The sequence below is a fragment of the Solanum verrucosum genome, unplaced genomic scaffold, assembly GCF_900185275.1.
Source record: "Solanum verrucosum unplaced genomic scaffold, falcon-dt-bn FXZP01000064.1, whole genome shotgun sequence".
NCBI lineage: Eukaryota > Viridiplantae > Streptophyta > Magnoliopsida > Solanales > Solanaceae > Solanum > Solanum verrucosum.
In genome coordinates, this window is record NW_026020144.1 from 2,178,667 (window position 1) to 2,196,968 (window position 18,302).

The 18,302-nt window shown below is 30.9% G+C and overlaps 3 protein-coding genes and 1 non-coding gene across 4 annotated transcripts in view; 3 read left to right on the forward strand and 1 right to left on the reverse strand.

Annotated features, from left to right (window-relative positions):
- The window catches only part of LOC125827805 (sugar transporter ERD6-like 6), a 118,471-nt gene that overhangs the window by 71,287 nt on the left and 28,882 nt on the right, over positions 1 to 18,302 (forward strand). The gene's annotated exons all lie outside the window — the stretch shown is intronic.
- On the forward strand, positions 4,136 to 4,953 carry LOC125827817 (protein RADIALIS-like 6). Its single transcript, XM_049507164.1, has 2 exons — positions 4,136 to 4,383; positions 4,831 to 4,953. Exons 1-2 carry the CDS (start codon positions 4,136 to 4,138, stop codon positions 4,856 to 4,858), a joined length of 276 nt encoding a protein of 91 aa, XP_049363121.1. The 3' UTR covers positions 4,859 to 4,953.
- On the reverse strand, positions 5,851 to 5,923 carry TRNAA-AGC (transfer RNA alanine (anticodon AGC)). Its single transcript has one exon. It is a non-coding gene; the product is annotated as a tRNA-Ala (tRNA).
- Positions 14,557 to 16,135, forward strand: LOC125827812 (zinc-finger homeodomain protein 5-like). The gene is made up of 2 exons (XM_049507156.1): positions 14,557 to 15,071; positions 15,792 to 16,135. Exons 1-2 carry the CDS (start codon positions 14,558 to 14,560, stop codon positions 16,121 to 16,123), a joined length of 846 nt encoding a protein of 281 aa, XP_049363113.1. The 5' UTR covers position 14,557; the 3' UTR covers positions 16,124 to 16,135.

An 18,302-nucleotide genomic window follows, 5' to 3' on the forward strand; every position in this document is an offset into this window, starting at 1 on the left:
GCCACTACAAATGATTGATGTCGAACCTAGTAAATCAATTGAGTTGTGATAGAATCTCGAACTCGTTCCCATAAAGTTCAAATCTTGTATTTGCTTGTCTCTGCATAACATTACCATACACTATCATTCACCGTATAATAATTCTTACAAGTTTATTCACCGTATTACATTATAGTCATCGCATAACTAATACATGAATCAAACAACCATGACCACCAATCTAAGCAAAATGCAATATGAATATCACAAACCAAGATAAGGTGATCAAATAGAGCAAGAATTTCAACAATTATACAATGGAGGATATCTCTTAGAAAGTAGTCTTTTATTTCTGACCACTGAATCCCAGCAAAACATGTTGATTCTGCATATCTCAATTTCCTCTTCGAAATTTGCCTTTTACAAGATATGCAAGAGAATTCCATTCTGATCAAAAGTATGCAGCATATTATATTACTGTTATAAACACTCTCATTCGAAAGACAAAAATGTTCTAATTCTCAGCAAGATTACACGCGATCGCCCACATTTGACTCAAGAACTGTATACAAAAATAAGGCATTGGCCTTAGCCCCAATTTTAGGGGGCCTCAATTTTTTATCAAGAATAAATAATGTGTTAATTTTTAAAAGAAAAACATTAATTATTTATGATAAAAAGTATATATTTAAAATTATTATTTTATTCTCTTCAACCCAATTCAAATAGAAAAAATCATGAAAATATTGTTTTATTTTCTTACACTCTCTCTACTAATACTCACATTATTTTCTTTTTAACTCCTTTTACACTCTCTTCTTTAAATTGTTGATAAGTTAGAGTAATATTCTGTCAAAAATATCAATTAATAGTCAAAAAGTGTTGAACAAATTGAATTGTAAATTCTTTTTCCATTTCTTCTTAGATTTTCAAGCATTACAACAACTATAGTAAAATGTGGGGTAACCAAAGTATCAACTTCATCAAAGCTATGGTTCTAACTCTTATATTTATTTGAAATTTGTCAACTTATTACTTGTAGAACTATGTTAACAATTCATATAATGATTGTCCGAGTAAAATAATATTTTTCAACGATGAATTAATAAAATCTTATTTAAAACTAATAATTGAAAAAGAAATCGAATAAATCATTTATATATATATATAAAATATTAGGTAATACTTTGCATTTAAAAATGTAAGAAATTTTTTTTAAAAATAAATGCATGTGAAGTTTATTTAGAATTTAGGCCTCTAATTAAGATTTCGCTTTAGGCCTCCGATTACGTTGAGCCGCCTGCTCAAGAATAAACAACAAACATATCCAGAATATAAAAGTGACCACTAATCTTGCAATTTAGCTAAGATAAGGTACTCTTATCTTTTTATCATTTGGAACATTTCATTCATCATAAAAAAAATAAAAAAAAAGAGATAAAAAGAAGGAAATCATCTGATTATTACATTTGTGGCAAAAATCTCTCTGTTGATTCAACTACTATAGACCTTTTCAACAACATATACTTGTCTAAATTCTCTTTTAATTTGTGGCATATACAAAGATTCCATCCTTAGTGTATTTCTCAAGTTTTTACTAGCATACGTTCAACACTCAGCTCCTATGATTTTCTCTTTGACGAGAGAGACGTGTCATATTTGTTTCATCTTGACTATTAAACATACTTCCTACCAGATAACTTTAACCTTAGATATACAGTGTAATTTTTCGCAGATGGGAACCTATGTGGCTCTGCCCCTGGATACACCCATGTAGAAGGTATTCTAAATAAAAGGCAGGATTCTTAAACATCAGATACTTTGTTGTATAATGGCATAGATTCCTATTGTAGTTCTTTTACTAGAATATAAACTGCGAGATTTTCGACAAATGGTGTCCCTCCAGGCTCCACCTCATCCAAGTGGTCAGGTAGTATCTCAAATGAAAAAAGGTGTCAAAGCAAGTGGTCTAAAAGGTTTCCCTCTTATGGTAACTTTCAGAGGCTTTCCTAACTATAACTCCTTTTTTAATGACCGTGGTGTTCAGGTCAACTTTTGCTCAACTAATTCCATGGGATACCTATCACCTCCCATCAACAATAGGTACCAGGTAACTCTATCGACCAAGGCTAGGACAACTCTTCATGCTGAATAAACTATAACTCGTCCATCTGGAGTCTAGACAAATAGATGGTTGATACTAGTTTCGAAAAGAGCTTTAGAGTCAAAGAGAAGTCACTTTCATGCTAGTTGATTTCATTAGTTACAACAAATAACAACACTGCAACTATAGTATAGGAGTACAAGAGAAAATAAGTAGAAAAAAAAACATATAAGTTAGCTAGTGAAGAGGGTACCTAAATATGTTTTACACCATGATAAACCTCATGGTACCTACACTTTATCTTAAAAAACAAAAGCAGAGGAAATTCTGAAAGACGTGGTAATAGAAGTAAGCACCGGGTGACTCCATTTGTAGAGAATTGTTTCGATACAGCTATAGGCAACCTAATAGTTATAACCATCCAAATGTAAGTCGATAAAACTTAAAAGAACAGTCGAAATTGAGCTAATGAATAACATTAAGTACTTGGTCTTTTCACTTTGTTCATAATTCGTTATCATCAAAACATACAGATCAGCAATGCTGAAGTCAATGCACAGATTGTCAATAAGATTACACATATCTTGATAATTGTTTTTTGGCCTAAAATACTATAGCGTTGGCGCGTCATTATTAGCCATGTTGGGTATATAGCAAGAGTTAATGGAAAATAGAGGGAAGATGAAAAGAGAGAACCTTGAAAAGTTGGGAACTTGAAAAGTCTTTTTATGCTTTATTAAAAAGGCATTTCTCCCTCATCGGTGGTGGAAAGAAAAACAGAAAAGTTTAAATAGAGAAACACTTCTATTAATTGTTAAAAGGGTTGGAAAGAGGGACCCCCTCGCGCCGTCGTCGCTCGTTTGTTAGGCTTTGGAAATCAAGAGATTATTTTTGGACAAAGTTTGTTTTATTTGAATTTCCCGCCGTTGGAAATGACTGTTCTGAAAGGTTGCAACTTTCAGGAACAACCATGACCGTTTGAAAGGTTGCAAACTTTCAAGAATGGTCGTGTGTATTCTGAAAGTTTCAACCTTTCGGAACCAATTCTTGGCTATAAATACCACTAATTCTTCAGATTTTTTCCTAATGAATTTTTCTGATTTCTTCTTCTTCTGCACAAAGTTTCTTCGTGTACTTTACTGCCGAATTTCCCGCCGTTGGAAATGACTGTTCTGAAAGGTTGCAACTTTCAGGAACAACCATGACCGTTTGAAAGGTTGCAAACTTTCAAGAATGGTCGTGTGGATTCTAAAAGTTTCAACCTTTCGGAACCAATTCTTCTTGGCTATAAATATCGCTGATTCTTCAGATTTTTTCCTAACGAATTTTTTTGATTTCTTCTTCTTCTGCACAAAGTTTCTTCGTGTACTTTATTGCCGTTGAGTGGCTCGCTGACACCAGTGTTTTAGGTATCAATACACTGGTGATTGAGATCATTCTATCCTGGGTGGACATATTTCAAATCAAACCTCGGATACTAGAGGGGAATAATTTCCTTAAGGGGACACCGTGCATTCAGTGAGCTTGATCTTTTTCCGTTCTGTTTTTCCAGATTCTGGTATGTTTTACAGATTTTAGTTTTTTTTGTGAATTAATTTCTGTTCTTCTATTTCATCACTGGTTCATTGGAAACTTTGGTAACTTCATGTTTTTACAAAGTTTTTGATAATGAGTGCTACTGTTTTAAACACAGATTGTCAACAAGCCATAGAATTGGAATTAGGGGATCTAATCTCTTCCAGCAGAGTGAATTTCCTATCTGATATATCCACTTGCTGATGATAATACTTTTCAACAAAAAGTCTGGTCACAAAATACTATTTTCTTATTCTCCCTCCACCTATTCTTACTTCAAGAATCATGTTTTATACCTCTCCTAAAAGAAAAATATTCGCCAACTTGCTACAACTCAACGCCTTCTTCTCCATCTTATAAGGAGCTAACTTAGTATTATGTTCCCCATACAATTCACTTGAGCTAGCACTCGGCTTTAGGTGAAGTAGCTCTGCACTTCTCTCCAGAGCTACTTCTCGTTTAACTTGTAATTCTTTAATGGCCTCGTGGACTTCAAGGCAAAACAAGAAGTTCGAAGAGGCTTTGGCGTTATATGACAGAGACACACCTGATCGTTGGCATAACATTGCAAGGTGTGTAGGTGGAAAATCAGCTGCAGAAGTGAAGAGGCATTATGCAGTGCTTGTGAAGGATATCATGCAAATAGAAAATGGTCAAGTACCTTTACCAAATTACAAAGCCGCGGCTGAAACCAATAGCAGATCAGGTTATGCCAATGAACATAGGTATCACAAATCAAAACTCGTATACAAGTCAATGATATGTTTTGTATCGATTCCCATATGTTCATGTCATTTGCCTATTCCTGGTACTGTTTATGTTTATTATACCATCTATCCATTTTTAGTAACTTTACGCCAAAGACTAGTCACACTCACTTATATTCTAAAGAATAAATGCTTAAAGTTTCAACTTTCTGCAAGAGGATAATATTAGATATGTCTGTCTATTTATCTCTTTAAGCTTCTGAATAATGAATCTAGTCCTACTTGTTTTAGATAATACGCGTAAGTCCCTGCACCTTCATCCCCTACCACCACGAATCCACGACTGTTTAACAATTGTTTCTTGTTCCTCGATAAAAGAAAATGTATAAGTTAAACAAATAAATAATGCTTATCGATCTCCTCATCTTATATCAGTTCTTTACGTGTCTATATTTTGTTGAACAGGCTTCTGAAGAACCTGAAGTTACAGTGAGAACAAATTTCGCGGCCATGCTGAATAACATCACAAATTCTCTGCTTTATTGCAAATGCAAAAGGCATAAATTGTGAATTCATGTCTAAGTTTTTGAAGTAAGCAAAATGTATGACTTATTGTTCATCTGTATCCATTTAACTTCTGTGTTTATCAAACGCGTAATTTATAGATATAATGTCTACTTCACTTCCATGTTAGTGTAATATGTTTGATAAAATAAAACCAAAACTACACCCTTTATAGTCTGAATTCAACAGATCACAATTCTCAAATCATTTGTTCCTTTTTTAGATATAATTCTTACAAGTTGTATGGATAACTTGCACAATTCAGTTCTGGTTCATGTAGAATTTACATGCCTCCTAACACAATTAACTAATGAATAAAAAGTGTGTTCTCTAACAATTTAAGTCTTTAGATGAGATGCATACACTTCAATATGGTATCAGAGCACGTAGAGGTCATGAAATTTCCACATGTTTGGCCGATGATCGAAAAAGAATCAGGCCCGCATGTGAGGGAGCATGTTCATAAGCTTTTAGATGAGATGATCACATACTTCAACACTAGTCCTACTCTCATACACGCATCGACACTGATCTCTTTTGTTGACCCTGTTATCTTTAACAAGTAAATGCATTAAAAATCATAGGTTTTTTCCCTTTTTAGTCATAATCATAAGCTTTTTCCAATTCCCTTACACTTTTTGCATTCTGGACATCAAGGAACAACTTAATAAGTCAACTAAAGAAACTTTCTCAGTATTTTTCTTCTTCCTAGTCCTTCCGGTTCAACTTTAATGCAAAAAAGGTACACTCTCATTATAAAGATAAGTTTAAGTTACTATCAGAAATCACGAGTTTGAGCTATGGTAGTCCACATCTAAAAATAAAATAGGAACATAAAAAAGATAGGTTTAAGTTACTATCAGAGATCACGAGTTCGGGCTATGACAGTCTACATCTAAAAATAAAATAGGAACATAAAAGTGGAGATGCGGGGTATCGATCCCCGTACCTCTCGCATGCTAAGCGAGCGCTCTACCATCTGAGCTACATCCCCTTTCATATGCTGTTCATCTTAAATTTAATTCATATATCTTATAAATATCTAGCAAACAGAAATACATGAACGTGGTGTGGTATAAAGAAGGAAAATTTAGCACTTATTTTAACGAATCAAACACAAAAAATGCTTAAAAGTTGTTTTGATTTAAAAACACTTGAAACTAAATGAATTCAAACAGGCTTACATCATATTTCGTTTTAAATAATTGTATACATCGTCAATATAATAGGATTAATCATAAATTTAATTTTTCTTTTTGCTAAAAATAAATTCCTTCCTATCTTTCACACACACACAAAAAAAAAAGACATACCATCCATGCGCATTTTATAAACATGTAGGTAGATTCAAATTTTACAAGAAACACCTTTACATGTAGGAAAATATTATTGTCATTGAATATCAAGAACAAAAAAATGCTATTTTCTCTTATAATACATTGTTAGGCAACTAACTAACTAATCACATTCCCCTCAACTTTTTTCGAGGGGAGGAGAGAAAGAACGCATATATGAAACTTCTGTCAAAGGTTCGAGAATCTATGAAAGGCCGACACCTTTATTATAGGCAAGCAAATCAACAGACGAAAATAAAAAAGGAAAAATCTTGAACACCCAACACATCTCTTCCTCTTCGTCTTCTTCGTATGACCAAATTTGTACCAATTCTTGAGTCTCAAAACTATAAGCAGCAATTGTATGTGGCAAAACATGTAGATATAATACCTGCAAATCTTTATTGAATGCACATGGCTTCACTGAATACCCTGTTTTAAACCTCGAATCTTGATCATCATTTATATTCACCAGTCTTACAAAATGATCAAACTTGAATTCACTTCCTCTGAAACTCCATATGAAAACTCCACTGTTAACTGGATCACAAAATTGTATCACTCCGCCTTCCGATGATTCGTATAAAAACTGAGAGTAGTAGACATCTTTTCCTGATCTTCTGGAATTGTTTTTCGGCAGTGAAAAAAGTGTAAATACTTCGAAATCTATGTCGTATACTAACAAACATAAACTCCATATCCAGTACAATTTTCTTTTCTCGCGAGAAAAAACACTCGAATTAAAGCATTGCCCTCGAATAAATCCATCTGATTGAAGGAGCTGCGAATTCAAAATTTGAATTTGGGTTTCCCGCCACTTCCATGAATTCGATTCGAAGATCATACAATTCATCATATGGGTATCGAAATCAACTTCTTCCCAGAAGAAAGAGATAACTTGAAACAAATTCGATTCAAAAACAAGACTTGAACAAGTGGGTCTTGAAATATGATGAGAAATTGGTAGAGAGATTAACTGGTCAAGAGCAGGGGATGAAACAGAGTATGTCCAGAACCCATTGTTGTTGTTGTTTTCTGAAGCGTAAAGAAGAACCCCATTACAAGAATCAATCAAATAAGGGAATTTATGAGTGGAAGATGAATGGAAAGTACCAAATTTGGGGAAATTTTTCTGGGTTTGATCGTGTAACTTCATAAAAACTGATTCTTGATAAGTTTTGTGTTTTAGGAAGAGGACGAGACCAGTTGAAGTTGTGAGAGGGAAACAATGGCGGATATTGGTAATCGAATTTCGCCATGTTTTCGAAACAGTCTTCAATTGGATGAGAGATTTTAAGGGAATTTTAGTGAAAATTGATTCAACTATATGATTTGATAAATTCCCAAGCTCTATCATCTCTTCTTCTTCTTGCTCTGTTTCCATGGCAATCGCCATTGCTAATCTCCTCTGTTTTTTGTTGTTAAATTTCACATGTAATTAATTATACTTAAAAGGTATTTATAGAAACCCTAATATACTAGTTATGGCGGTTAATTATCAGTTACAGTTGATTTTTTGTGTCTGGTAATTAATTAGAGTAATTGATTAATTATACTTTGTGTGCAAGAATCTAAGCAATTAAATGCTTGATGACCAAGCATTAAATTTCTATAGTTAAACGAGTTTATTTATTTTTGGCTATTTATTTTCAAATATTTTTGGCAGGTTATTTTTTGATAAAGTTTTACCATGTGTTTGACAATAGAGTTTCGGAGAAATATGTGACTTTAAAAAAATCTGATTTATACCGATAAATTCTAAAAATTATTTGAAATACTCCTACGTTTGTATTATCATTTTATAATGAAAATGTTCCGTGAAAAGTCATTACAAGAACATAATTAATATGAATTTTAAAAAAGAGGAAGTAAACAAAAGAAAAATGCCATTGATTTGTATACGAAAAACTATTATTATTATTACTTGTAATTCGGAAAGCAAATTCGGATAAAAAATGCATAAAATATGTATATTACGGTATAAAAATAAATTGTGTGCAACAAATTAATAATGAAATTTAGTCCAAAACTATAAAAGATGAGTATTTGATTTTAAGCTACTAGTAATAGTGTGATTATTTGTGAGAGATGTTATTTTATGCATGTATTAGTTATATAAAGTTTGGTTGTTTATGTACTCCTATTAGTTGTTCTATCTTTTATATCCGGCATAAAATAATACACATTTTTTCATAACTTCCACATGCAATAGTTATGCGGATTTTTAAATTGTCAATCAAACGTCTTATTAATCTTATATATGAATAACGTATTTTCTCTACACCTACCAAACGTCAATATCATCTAACTTATATGAAAACTAATACAAAAATTACTTATTTCTTATCTGCTATCAAACAACTTCTAATTTCACAAGTAAAATATGAGAAGGATGATGTGTATGTAAATCTTATTCCAACTTTATAAGTATAGAGAAGTTATTTTTAATAGATTCTGACACAAATAAAACAATTCAAAGTAAAGAAAAAAATTGCTATAATGTTGCTCTCAATTAAATTAGATGTCATAATTTTGACCTTTCACAAAAATAGAAAAAATAAATAAAATTGTCATATTTGCTGAAGTAACATGTGTGCCCATATGTGGTCCTGTTATTATTAGAAAGTAGGAAAAAGAAGTATGAAAAATATTTAAATTGGATCTCATGATAATGATAAGTGAACATAATTTTGGCACAGATTAAGAAAAGCATCCCCAATTAAGGATGTTAATAGAATATTTATTTATGCCATAAGAAGCAAGAATAGTATAATTGCATGTGTTTTTTTATTACATGTTTGCAAGACTCAAATTGTATGTTTATTAGTCGGTGCTTACCTTAAATTAATAAATGCATATATTATTTGCACATCAACTATTTCTATTTAATTATAGTTGACTAATATGTACTTTATATTCTAAATCTACCTAATCATGATAAGACAATTCCCCCTCATTAACTTTTTGTTTGTTTTATGTTATAAATTTTAGTGATTCAAATCTTAATTATAAGTGTGTATTCGTTATATAATACTCCCTCCGTCCCTATTTACTTGTCCATATTTCCTCTTTTAGATGTCTCTATTTACTTGTCTATTTTGACAAATCAAGAAAGGACAAAAAAAAAATTCATATTATACCCTCATTTAAACTTCTTGAAAATTTAAACTTCCCCCAACATTGATTAGTTATCTTGAATAAATTTATTTTGGAATCATAATTAATAAGGGCAAAATTGTAACTTCACTATGTTAATCATTGTTACATTAATATGTGTGTCATTTCTAAAGTGGACAACTAAATAGGGACGGAGGGAGTATTAATTTTATAACCACTTAACGATTTTAAATAGATTGAATAATTAAAATATATGAATCTACTTTTATCGTTAACAGACGATATTGTCGCCACCCACCATTAGCAATTACAACCACATTCGACTGATATCTTTAATTACAGTTATCATCGCCGCTAATCATCAAAGTTAGTTATTACTATCATTAGTCACCATTCACAATTATCATTATCAATCATCCATTATTACAAATAGTCATCACAAATCAATTGCTTCTATTTTATATTGTCAATGACTGTCATCATTCACAACCAACAATCGTTCATCATAATTATTAGTTATCACCTCTAGCTTCAACTATTAATAACCATTATAAATTATTACTGTCAGTTATCATTACGACTAGCTATTACCCATAATTACCATTATCGTCATTAATGACACAAAAACTACAACCACAGTAAATAACCATCATCACCTTCAACTATCATAAAACTTTTAATAAAAAATTATTAATATAGCATATAAAAATATTTATAAAAATAATAATTTTACCGTTACTTTGATATTTCATCAAAAACATACAAAAACTTTTAATGGATGCATTTCCCAAGTTATCATATAAATTGATAATGACCACAAGTAGCCTTCTGATTCCTCCTATGGTCCATTATCTTCATGTTTCAACATTTATAGCATCTGCTTCTGGCTAGCTTATCTAAACAAAATTACAAATATTATTCAATTTTTTTATATTTTAATAATAATATAGAAAGAGTGAAACAAACTTTCATAGACCCAATTTAATATTTACCATTTGTTTCCAATAATTTTAAAAGTGAATGGAAATTAACCACAACCACAAATAAAATATGATGAATATGTGTGAGTACAATCATGTTCTTTCCTTGTTCTTCTTTTTGAATCTCCTTCACGATTCGATGATTTTAATATTTATTAAGTGGGATGATTTGAACCTCTTTGCAATGTATTTTATTATTAGGTAAGCCGGATAACATTCTTGAAAAAAAGACAATATTTGATGTGTGAGATGTGAGGTTTTTATAAAAGACAATATTTATTAAATATTTTTTTAAGAGAATATGTTATCATTTTATATAGACGTGAGTTAAAATTTAAAATAAAGTAACCTTCAAAAACCATTAAAAAGATTGAACTCGTCTTATAAAGTCTGACCTATGCACTAATTTAAATTAAATTAGACTAACCACATTTGTTATAAATAATTACCACTTGTTATCGACTTGCAAGAATGGTAATATATTTATGTCTGTATACAAAATTAAATTAATTCAACTGGAAATATTCAAAATAATCACTTCTTTTAATAAACAATATAGCTTGGTACATGTACACCTTTGAGTTTCACTTACTTATTATATTGTTTATTTTTGGCGATTTATTTGTTATATTATTGAACATGATCCAAAGAAGATTCACCATTGTTCGCTTCCAAGCTTATTTATTAATTAATTAATTTTCCTCTATTTTAATTTGTGTTTTAATTTGACGGTGAAATATAATTATCAATTACTTCCTTCTTCCCATATTAAAAGTCAAAATTATTAAAAATATGTATCCCAAAATGATTGTCATTTTACAAAGTTAAAATGAAACTAATTAATATTATTTCATTTTGCATTTAATATTAAGTTTTTACGGAAGCAATCAATATATCAATTACATAGTAAAGAATTAACATAAACTTGAACAAATAATTATTGGTTGATATTATAAATTTTCAAATATAAAAAATAATAATTTAATATAATTTCTGTTCAGTCATATTTCTTAAAAATAAGGGCACAAAAAGAAAAACACAAGAACTACTAATATACAACGAATGGATACATTAAATACATAATACATAAATATATTCTTTAATTTGGTTATGTCTCTCAATTTTGGATGTCTACAAATAGAAACTTAAATTTATACTTGCACAAGTAAATACACGTGTTATACATGATATAATATAAATAAATTATCATGTAAGACTCTCAAGCAAATTATCACCTAGAAACCTATCTTTTACTTATTCAATTTTAAAATAAATGATGTATATTAAATCTTAGTAATGGGATAAAAACATTCAATCATTGCAACGAAAAGATGTATATGCATTGTATTTAGCAATTAATTTTAAATGAGATAAATAATATGAATGCCTAGTCATTTTCTCTCTTCTTTTTTTTAAGTGACAATAAATTAAGGTGACGCAATTATGTTGTCTCAATTGTCGAGCCCCTGCAATATTACTGGTAACGCAAATGCCTTGAATGTTGATTAATCTGTAAAAAGATAAAGCAAGTACCAAAGCAAATAACAGAAATTAGACATAGGAAGAGACCTCACCCAGATGTAGTTTTGTACTAGTAACATATTTTTTTTTTATATGTCATTTAAGAATATTAATTGATTTTAAAATTATTTCACTCTTAATTTCATGTATTAAAATATAAGTTTTTAATCATAATTGAAGTGATTATAGCGTTTAACAACAATTACTTTTCCCAATCTTAACATAAGTCTATTAAATATTTTGAGTTATTATTTATTATGAATTTTTTGAGAAAAGATTGAGGTAGTAAAAGAAAAAATAAAAGAGGAAATTACAAGGTGGGTGAATCAAACCTCCATAAATAAGGTGAAAATTTAGATAGTTAATCAATAAAACAATCAAGATTCCTCAATTGTTATGACTTATAACTAGTACTTTTGTTATGTAATAGTCTTCAAACTACACATGAGATGTAAACTGCACTAGACAAACTCTATGCAACAAACTCTATTCACAAGGCATTGAGGAGGGATCACATGAATGATCACCCTCCAAACCAATTGAGTCATCCCAAAGGACAAATATGTTTATTTTATTCTTTGGTAAAACATAAAAATTCGATGTCCAAAACTAAGACTCGTAGCTAGCTCTCATCTTTTTGCTTTCTTGATGAGTCGAACTCATAATCTTAGATTTAAAAGGCAAATACATATTTTTGTTTAAAATTGAACAAATAGACACACACGTCTTACATGAAATCTTATATAGTAATTTGCATCATATGTGGCGTCCTACGTGTATTATACCACATAGGACTCATGTGTCTACTTATTCAACTTTATATAAATTTAAGTGTCTACTTATGTACATCCAAAATTGAAATTCATAAATATGAAACGATACAAATTTATGTATTATGCCATTTAAAAATGAGGAACGTTTACCATTCGAGCAAATCTTTCTTGTTGAAACTTGAATTGTGACAAATAAATTGAAACGAGAGAAATGGTTGCTTGGGAGAAAGCATGGAGTTTGCAGGGTTTTGCAGGTAGAAGGTGACATAGAATAAAATACAATTACACTCATAATTTGCATCAATTCATTCGGTAGAAGAACGTGAATATATAATAAAAGCTGAGCAGAGTCAAATCAGATTGCAGAATCGCACTATTTTTGCGTCATTTTCGACTCTATGTGTATGTAACACGGTAAACTAAAAGATTCACCAACTCCCCAAAACATTACAACTTATAAATTACAACCAAATAACTTATCATACAAACCGTTTTACACCTAGACTAAAATTTTCTACCTACCAATTTGGATTACCAATCACAAGTGAGTATGTGTAAAATTAAATCAAGTGTTATAAGATTTAGTGAATCTTTAGAAGACTAGAGTAGGGATGACAAATATGACCTAAGAAGTGATGACTTGTTTAATTTGTCCAAAATTTTAATTTATCGGTGGAATACAAGATAATTTTATATTAAGCTAATTTTAGCCAAATCCAACATTCATTTGAAGTGGTATTCAAATTTGGCCCAAGTCTAGTACTATATTTTTAATATTTACTTTGACTTTCATATGGTTTGGAGCTCAAGTCTTGAGTTAGAGTTGAAAATTGGGTTGCTGGTTAAGGTTGAATCTCGACCGTTGGACCTCAGGTAGAGATCGGTTTAGGATTCAAGACTCACGACAAAGTCAAGGGTAGAATCTCATGTCCCGAATTACGATCGGGTATTGAGTCCCAAGTTAGAGTCGAAGGTTGAATCTTGAGTCTCGGATCTCAAATCATGGTCGAGTGTCAAATCTCGAGTCATGGGTGGATCGAGGTTGAGTCTAGACTCTTGGTTAAGGTCAGATTTCATGTAAAGATCAAATCTCGGGTCATAACTGGGACTCAAAATCTCAAATTTTGAAACTCAATTCAAAATCAAGTTTTGAGTCTGAGATCTCGAATCAAGGGTCGAGTCTCGGGTCCTAATCAAAGTCGAATCTCAAGTAAGATTAGATCTCAGGTTCGGATCCCGAATGTTGGGTCGAGATCGATTGAGGCTCAAATCTCATTTTTTTCAAACTAGTTTGAAAGAAATACAAGAGTACGTAATTATATATATATTTTAAAACAAAAAGGATTAATTATGAAAATAAAGTTGTTCATTCTACCCCTCACCCCCATGGAGATAAAGGGGGTAAGGGGTGGTGGTAGGGCAATAATGAATAAGTCGGGTGGTGGGAATGGGGCCAATGTTGGCAGGGCGTGGGAGAGGACTGAACATGACATTGTCGGTTGTTTTCTTATGCTCAGTCCTATTGTTTCTTAACACTCCATAATCTCTTTGCTGTTCCGCACTTACTCTCTCTCTCTCTCTCTCTCTCTCTCTTTCTTCTTTAGCTCCGTTTCAAGCAACCATGTTGTCTCTTGTTTCTTACATTCCATGTTTCTTCCTCCCCAACACACCACTTTTTTTTCCTTAAAAATTCCACTCTTTCTTAATCTAACGTAGTGGTTTTGCTTCTTTCTAAGGTAGTTCTTCTTCTAGGGCCCCATCCTCCCTTCATTTCTTCAATTTCACTCTTTGTTTTTTCTCTTTCTCTCTTTATCACCCCACATAACATTATTTCAAGTTCATGTGTAAAAGATAGGGTTAGGGTTTCTCAAATCTTAATTAGGGTTTTAATTAAGTAATAATAATGGAATTAGCTGGTGGTGAGGAAAAGGAGATGAGAATGTCAGGTTATCATTCACTTGATCAAAATATAGATCTTCTCTCACCTGTATCCGGCGGTGGAGGTGGTGGTGCAGCGCCAGGTGATGGCACTGCACCACACACCGCTGGATCTAATAAATGTAACAAGGGAACTGCTGCTACAGCAAGAGCAAAGTACCGTGAGTGTCTGAAAAATCATGCTGCTAATATTGGTGGAAATGTTACTGATGGATGTGGTGAGTTTATGCCTAGTGGTGGAGAAGGTACACTTGAAGCTTTGAAATGTGCTGCTTGTAATTGTCATCGGAATTTTCATAGAAAAGAACAGCCTAATAATAATGCCGGGATTATGGTTGTGCATCCATTACAGCTACCACAACCACTGCCTTCTCCGATACCATCGTTGAATCATCACCACCACCATCACCATCAACACGGAGGAGGAAGATCAATTTGGACTACTATGCCACCTCAGCCTGTCAAAATGGCCTTCGGAGGTAATCTCAGATCAAATCTCATTTGCTCAATTTGGATTATCATGCTACCTCAGCCTATCAAAATGGCCTTCGGACTTCGGACTTCGGACTTCGGATTTAACATTCCATTTACTTGTATTAATTATTGCATTTTATGTGTCTTTGTTTCACATGACACAAAATTTAGAAGCATAAAAAAGTGAATATCTAATTTGAATATTGTGATTTTAACCCTTACTTATCATTTCTAAAACTAGTATCATTAAGAATAATTAGAATGTTAGATTTTAAAGCTTACTGAAATATTCATATGAAAACATATTCATTTTAAAACATGAAATAAAAGTTTTTCCAATTTGTGTTATAGAACTAATTTTTTCACCTAACTAGCTCACTAGGAAAATGCACGGCAGTCACTAATAGTTAAAAACATCCTAATATTTCCGCGTGAAAATGTTCTCATCTTTTCTAACTGAATCAATTAAAATATCTATGGAAAAAGCCTTTAAACATTTCTCCATGGAAAAACATTAAAATGGATGAGTATACTTAATTATGTCTTCAACACGTTCCTTTACTAACTTGTAGTACCTTTTTTAATGAACAAAACATGTTAACTCGAACCTAAGACTCTTGATATCATGATGAATAGTACGATAATCTCATCTAGAAGCTAAAATCATTAAAGAGAACTATATACCTACATTTTATTTTTTATTAACTTAATTATGTCTTCAACAGGTAGCGGGGGAGGAAGTGGGGCAACAGACTCATCAAGTGAAGAACTTAATTTCAATGCATATCATCATCAACAAGCAACATCGGTACCTCCACAACAACCATTTATGTTGGCTAAGAAAAGATTTAGGACAAAATTTAGTCAAGAACAAAAGGAAAAAATGTTGGAATTTGCTGAAAAATTAGGTTGGAGAATTCCAAGAGAAGATGATACTGAAGTACAAAGATTCTGCTCACAAGTTGGAGTCAAGAGACAGGTTTTTAAGGTTTGGATGCATAATAATAAGAATCCTTCTTCTGCTAAAAAAAACATAATACAAGAAGATCAACCTTAATTAATTTTATTTAATTAAGGTTTTGGGGGAAAAAAATTAAATGAAATTTCTTGGGATTTGGTTTCTGCTTATGTAATCTTACTAGGAATCGTACGTAGCTAGTTTTTTATTTTATTTTTGGTCTATGTAGCATTATTGTAACTATATGGAACCTCTTAATTAGATTTTTATTTTTATTAATTGTTGTACTTTGGAACCTTTATTCATCTGAAAATTTTCAGCTATATCTTGCACTTCTCTTGTCACTGAATTTTAGACCACTCATGAGCCCGCTTTTCTAGCTTTCAAGGTAGAGGTAAAGTTTGCGTATGCATATTCGATTTATAAAATTATATTGAATATGTTGACTCAAATTTATAAAATTATAATGTTTGATACGTTGTTGTTGATCTATTATCTCTAACATGAGGTAACTTTTATTCCTCATTTATTTTGCTTTTGTAAATAAAAAAATTGAAAAACTCTAATGCATTTTTCGTAAATTATTTTCTTAATATGCTTCAAATTTAGAAAAAATTTTAAGCCCTTATAGACTTGTTACTCTAGATTACATGTTTGGAGCTTATTTTGAATCTTGAAGTAATCGATAAAGTTGGAGCTTATTTTGAGTCTTGAAGTAATCAATAAAGTTGGATTTGTTTAAATTGGTATTTTGATCTTGCAAGATCTTCTATTTTGACTTGTCTAGTAAAAATTTGGTGAGTCATTTCGAGTTCGATATATTCAAAGTTCACGAACATGATTTATTTATTTTTTGAAATATAAAAAATGACAAGTAAAAGCGGAAAATAAATATTTTTCGAAACGGAAGGATATATAATGAATAGAGCGCCGTTGGATGAAAAGAAACAATGAATCTTAGTAGTCTAGTTTGAATTATTTGAAAGAGTAGTAATAGTTTTGATCCTTATTTTTGTCGAATATAAAAGCTGTTTCTATTTAAATTTATTTATTAGTTTGTGTGTTGTCCATTTCAATTAATTATGATGCTTCTTGGAGTTTCTGTCACCATTTAAATGTTTGTTTCCTATTTTGGGAATGGTTTGCTGCTTCTTTTTCTCACTATTTGAGGCTTATACTTATAGGCATATGGCACCAATCTTCTCCATGTGATAATCAATGTTTAGTGTCATGGACATTAGGTAATACAAATTTTCGATATTTGATTTGAGATTATGATTTTAAATCAATATTTGGATATGTGATTTGTGATTATGATCTGAACTTTTAAGTTCTTCAAAAAGTAGGATTTGAAATATCAAGTTGTAATTTCAGTTGATTCATAAGTTTTTTTTTAATAAAAAAGACGTATTATTTGAAAATTCATAAAAGAAAGACTCATGCTTAGCGTGAATAGATTGTTTATACCATGTGAAAGAATTATATTGAAAAATAGATAGTTACTGTTATTATTGATTAATGAATCTTTATAAAATAATCTGTATTTGAAGATTTGTAGTTGCAAATATTTACTTATAAAAGGGTCATGAAGATATGTGATTTATCAATGCAGTGCCTTAAGATATTTCGCTAGCTTGTTTATGAACTATGACTTATTCATTTGGCAAGATTGTATAATAATTCAAGAAATTTAAATAGTTTTCATAACTTGTAAGGTTTTTGTGTTTATGAAAAGATATATATACAAATTAATAAATTCAAATAGCATGTCCTAACAAAATATTATTTTATATGAATCATGATTTGAAATTCCAAATCATACTTACTGGAGAATTTTAGTTATAAAATCATGATCTTAAATTGCATATCAGTCAAACGCTAATTTGAAATCATAAAATGAAATTGCTTGTTCAAACATAGGCTTTGATTATGAATATAGTTGTACTATTTCCTTTGTCTCATTTTGTGTGGCTCCCTTTTTCTTTTTAGTTCATTTTAGAAAAAATGTCACCTTATAACTATATTAAAAACAATTTAACTTTAAAATTCTCTTTTCATCCTGATGAAATAACTTATAGTCACACAAATATCTAGGGATCAATTTAAACCACAGATTTTAAAAATTTTCCTTTTTTTAAACACCATGTCAAATCAAACGATATCATATAAAATGAAAGGCAAAAAGAAAAACTATATTTTTCTCATTCTTTATTTTCTTAAAATGTAATACAAGAAATATCTCTAAACTCTTAAGATATTTTTGTGAGCTTTTAATAAT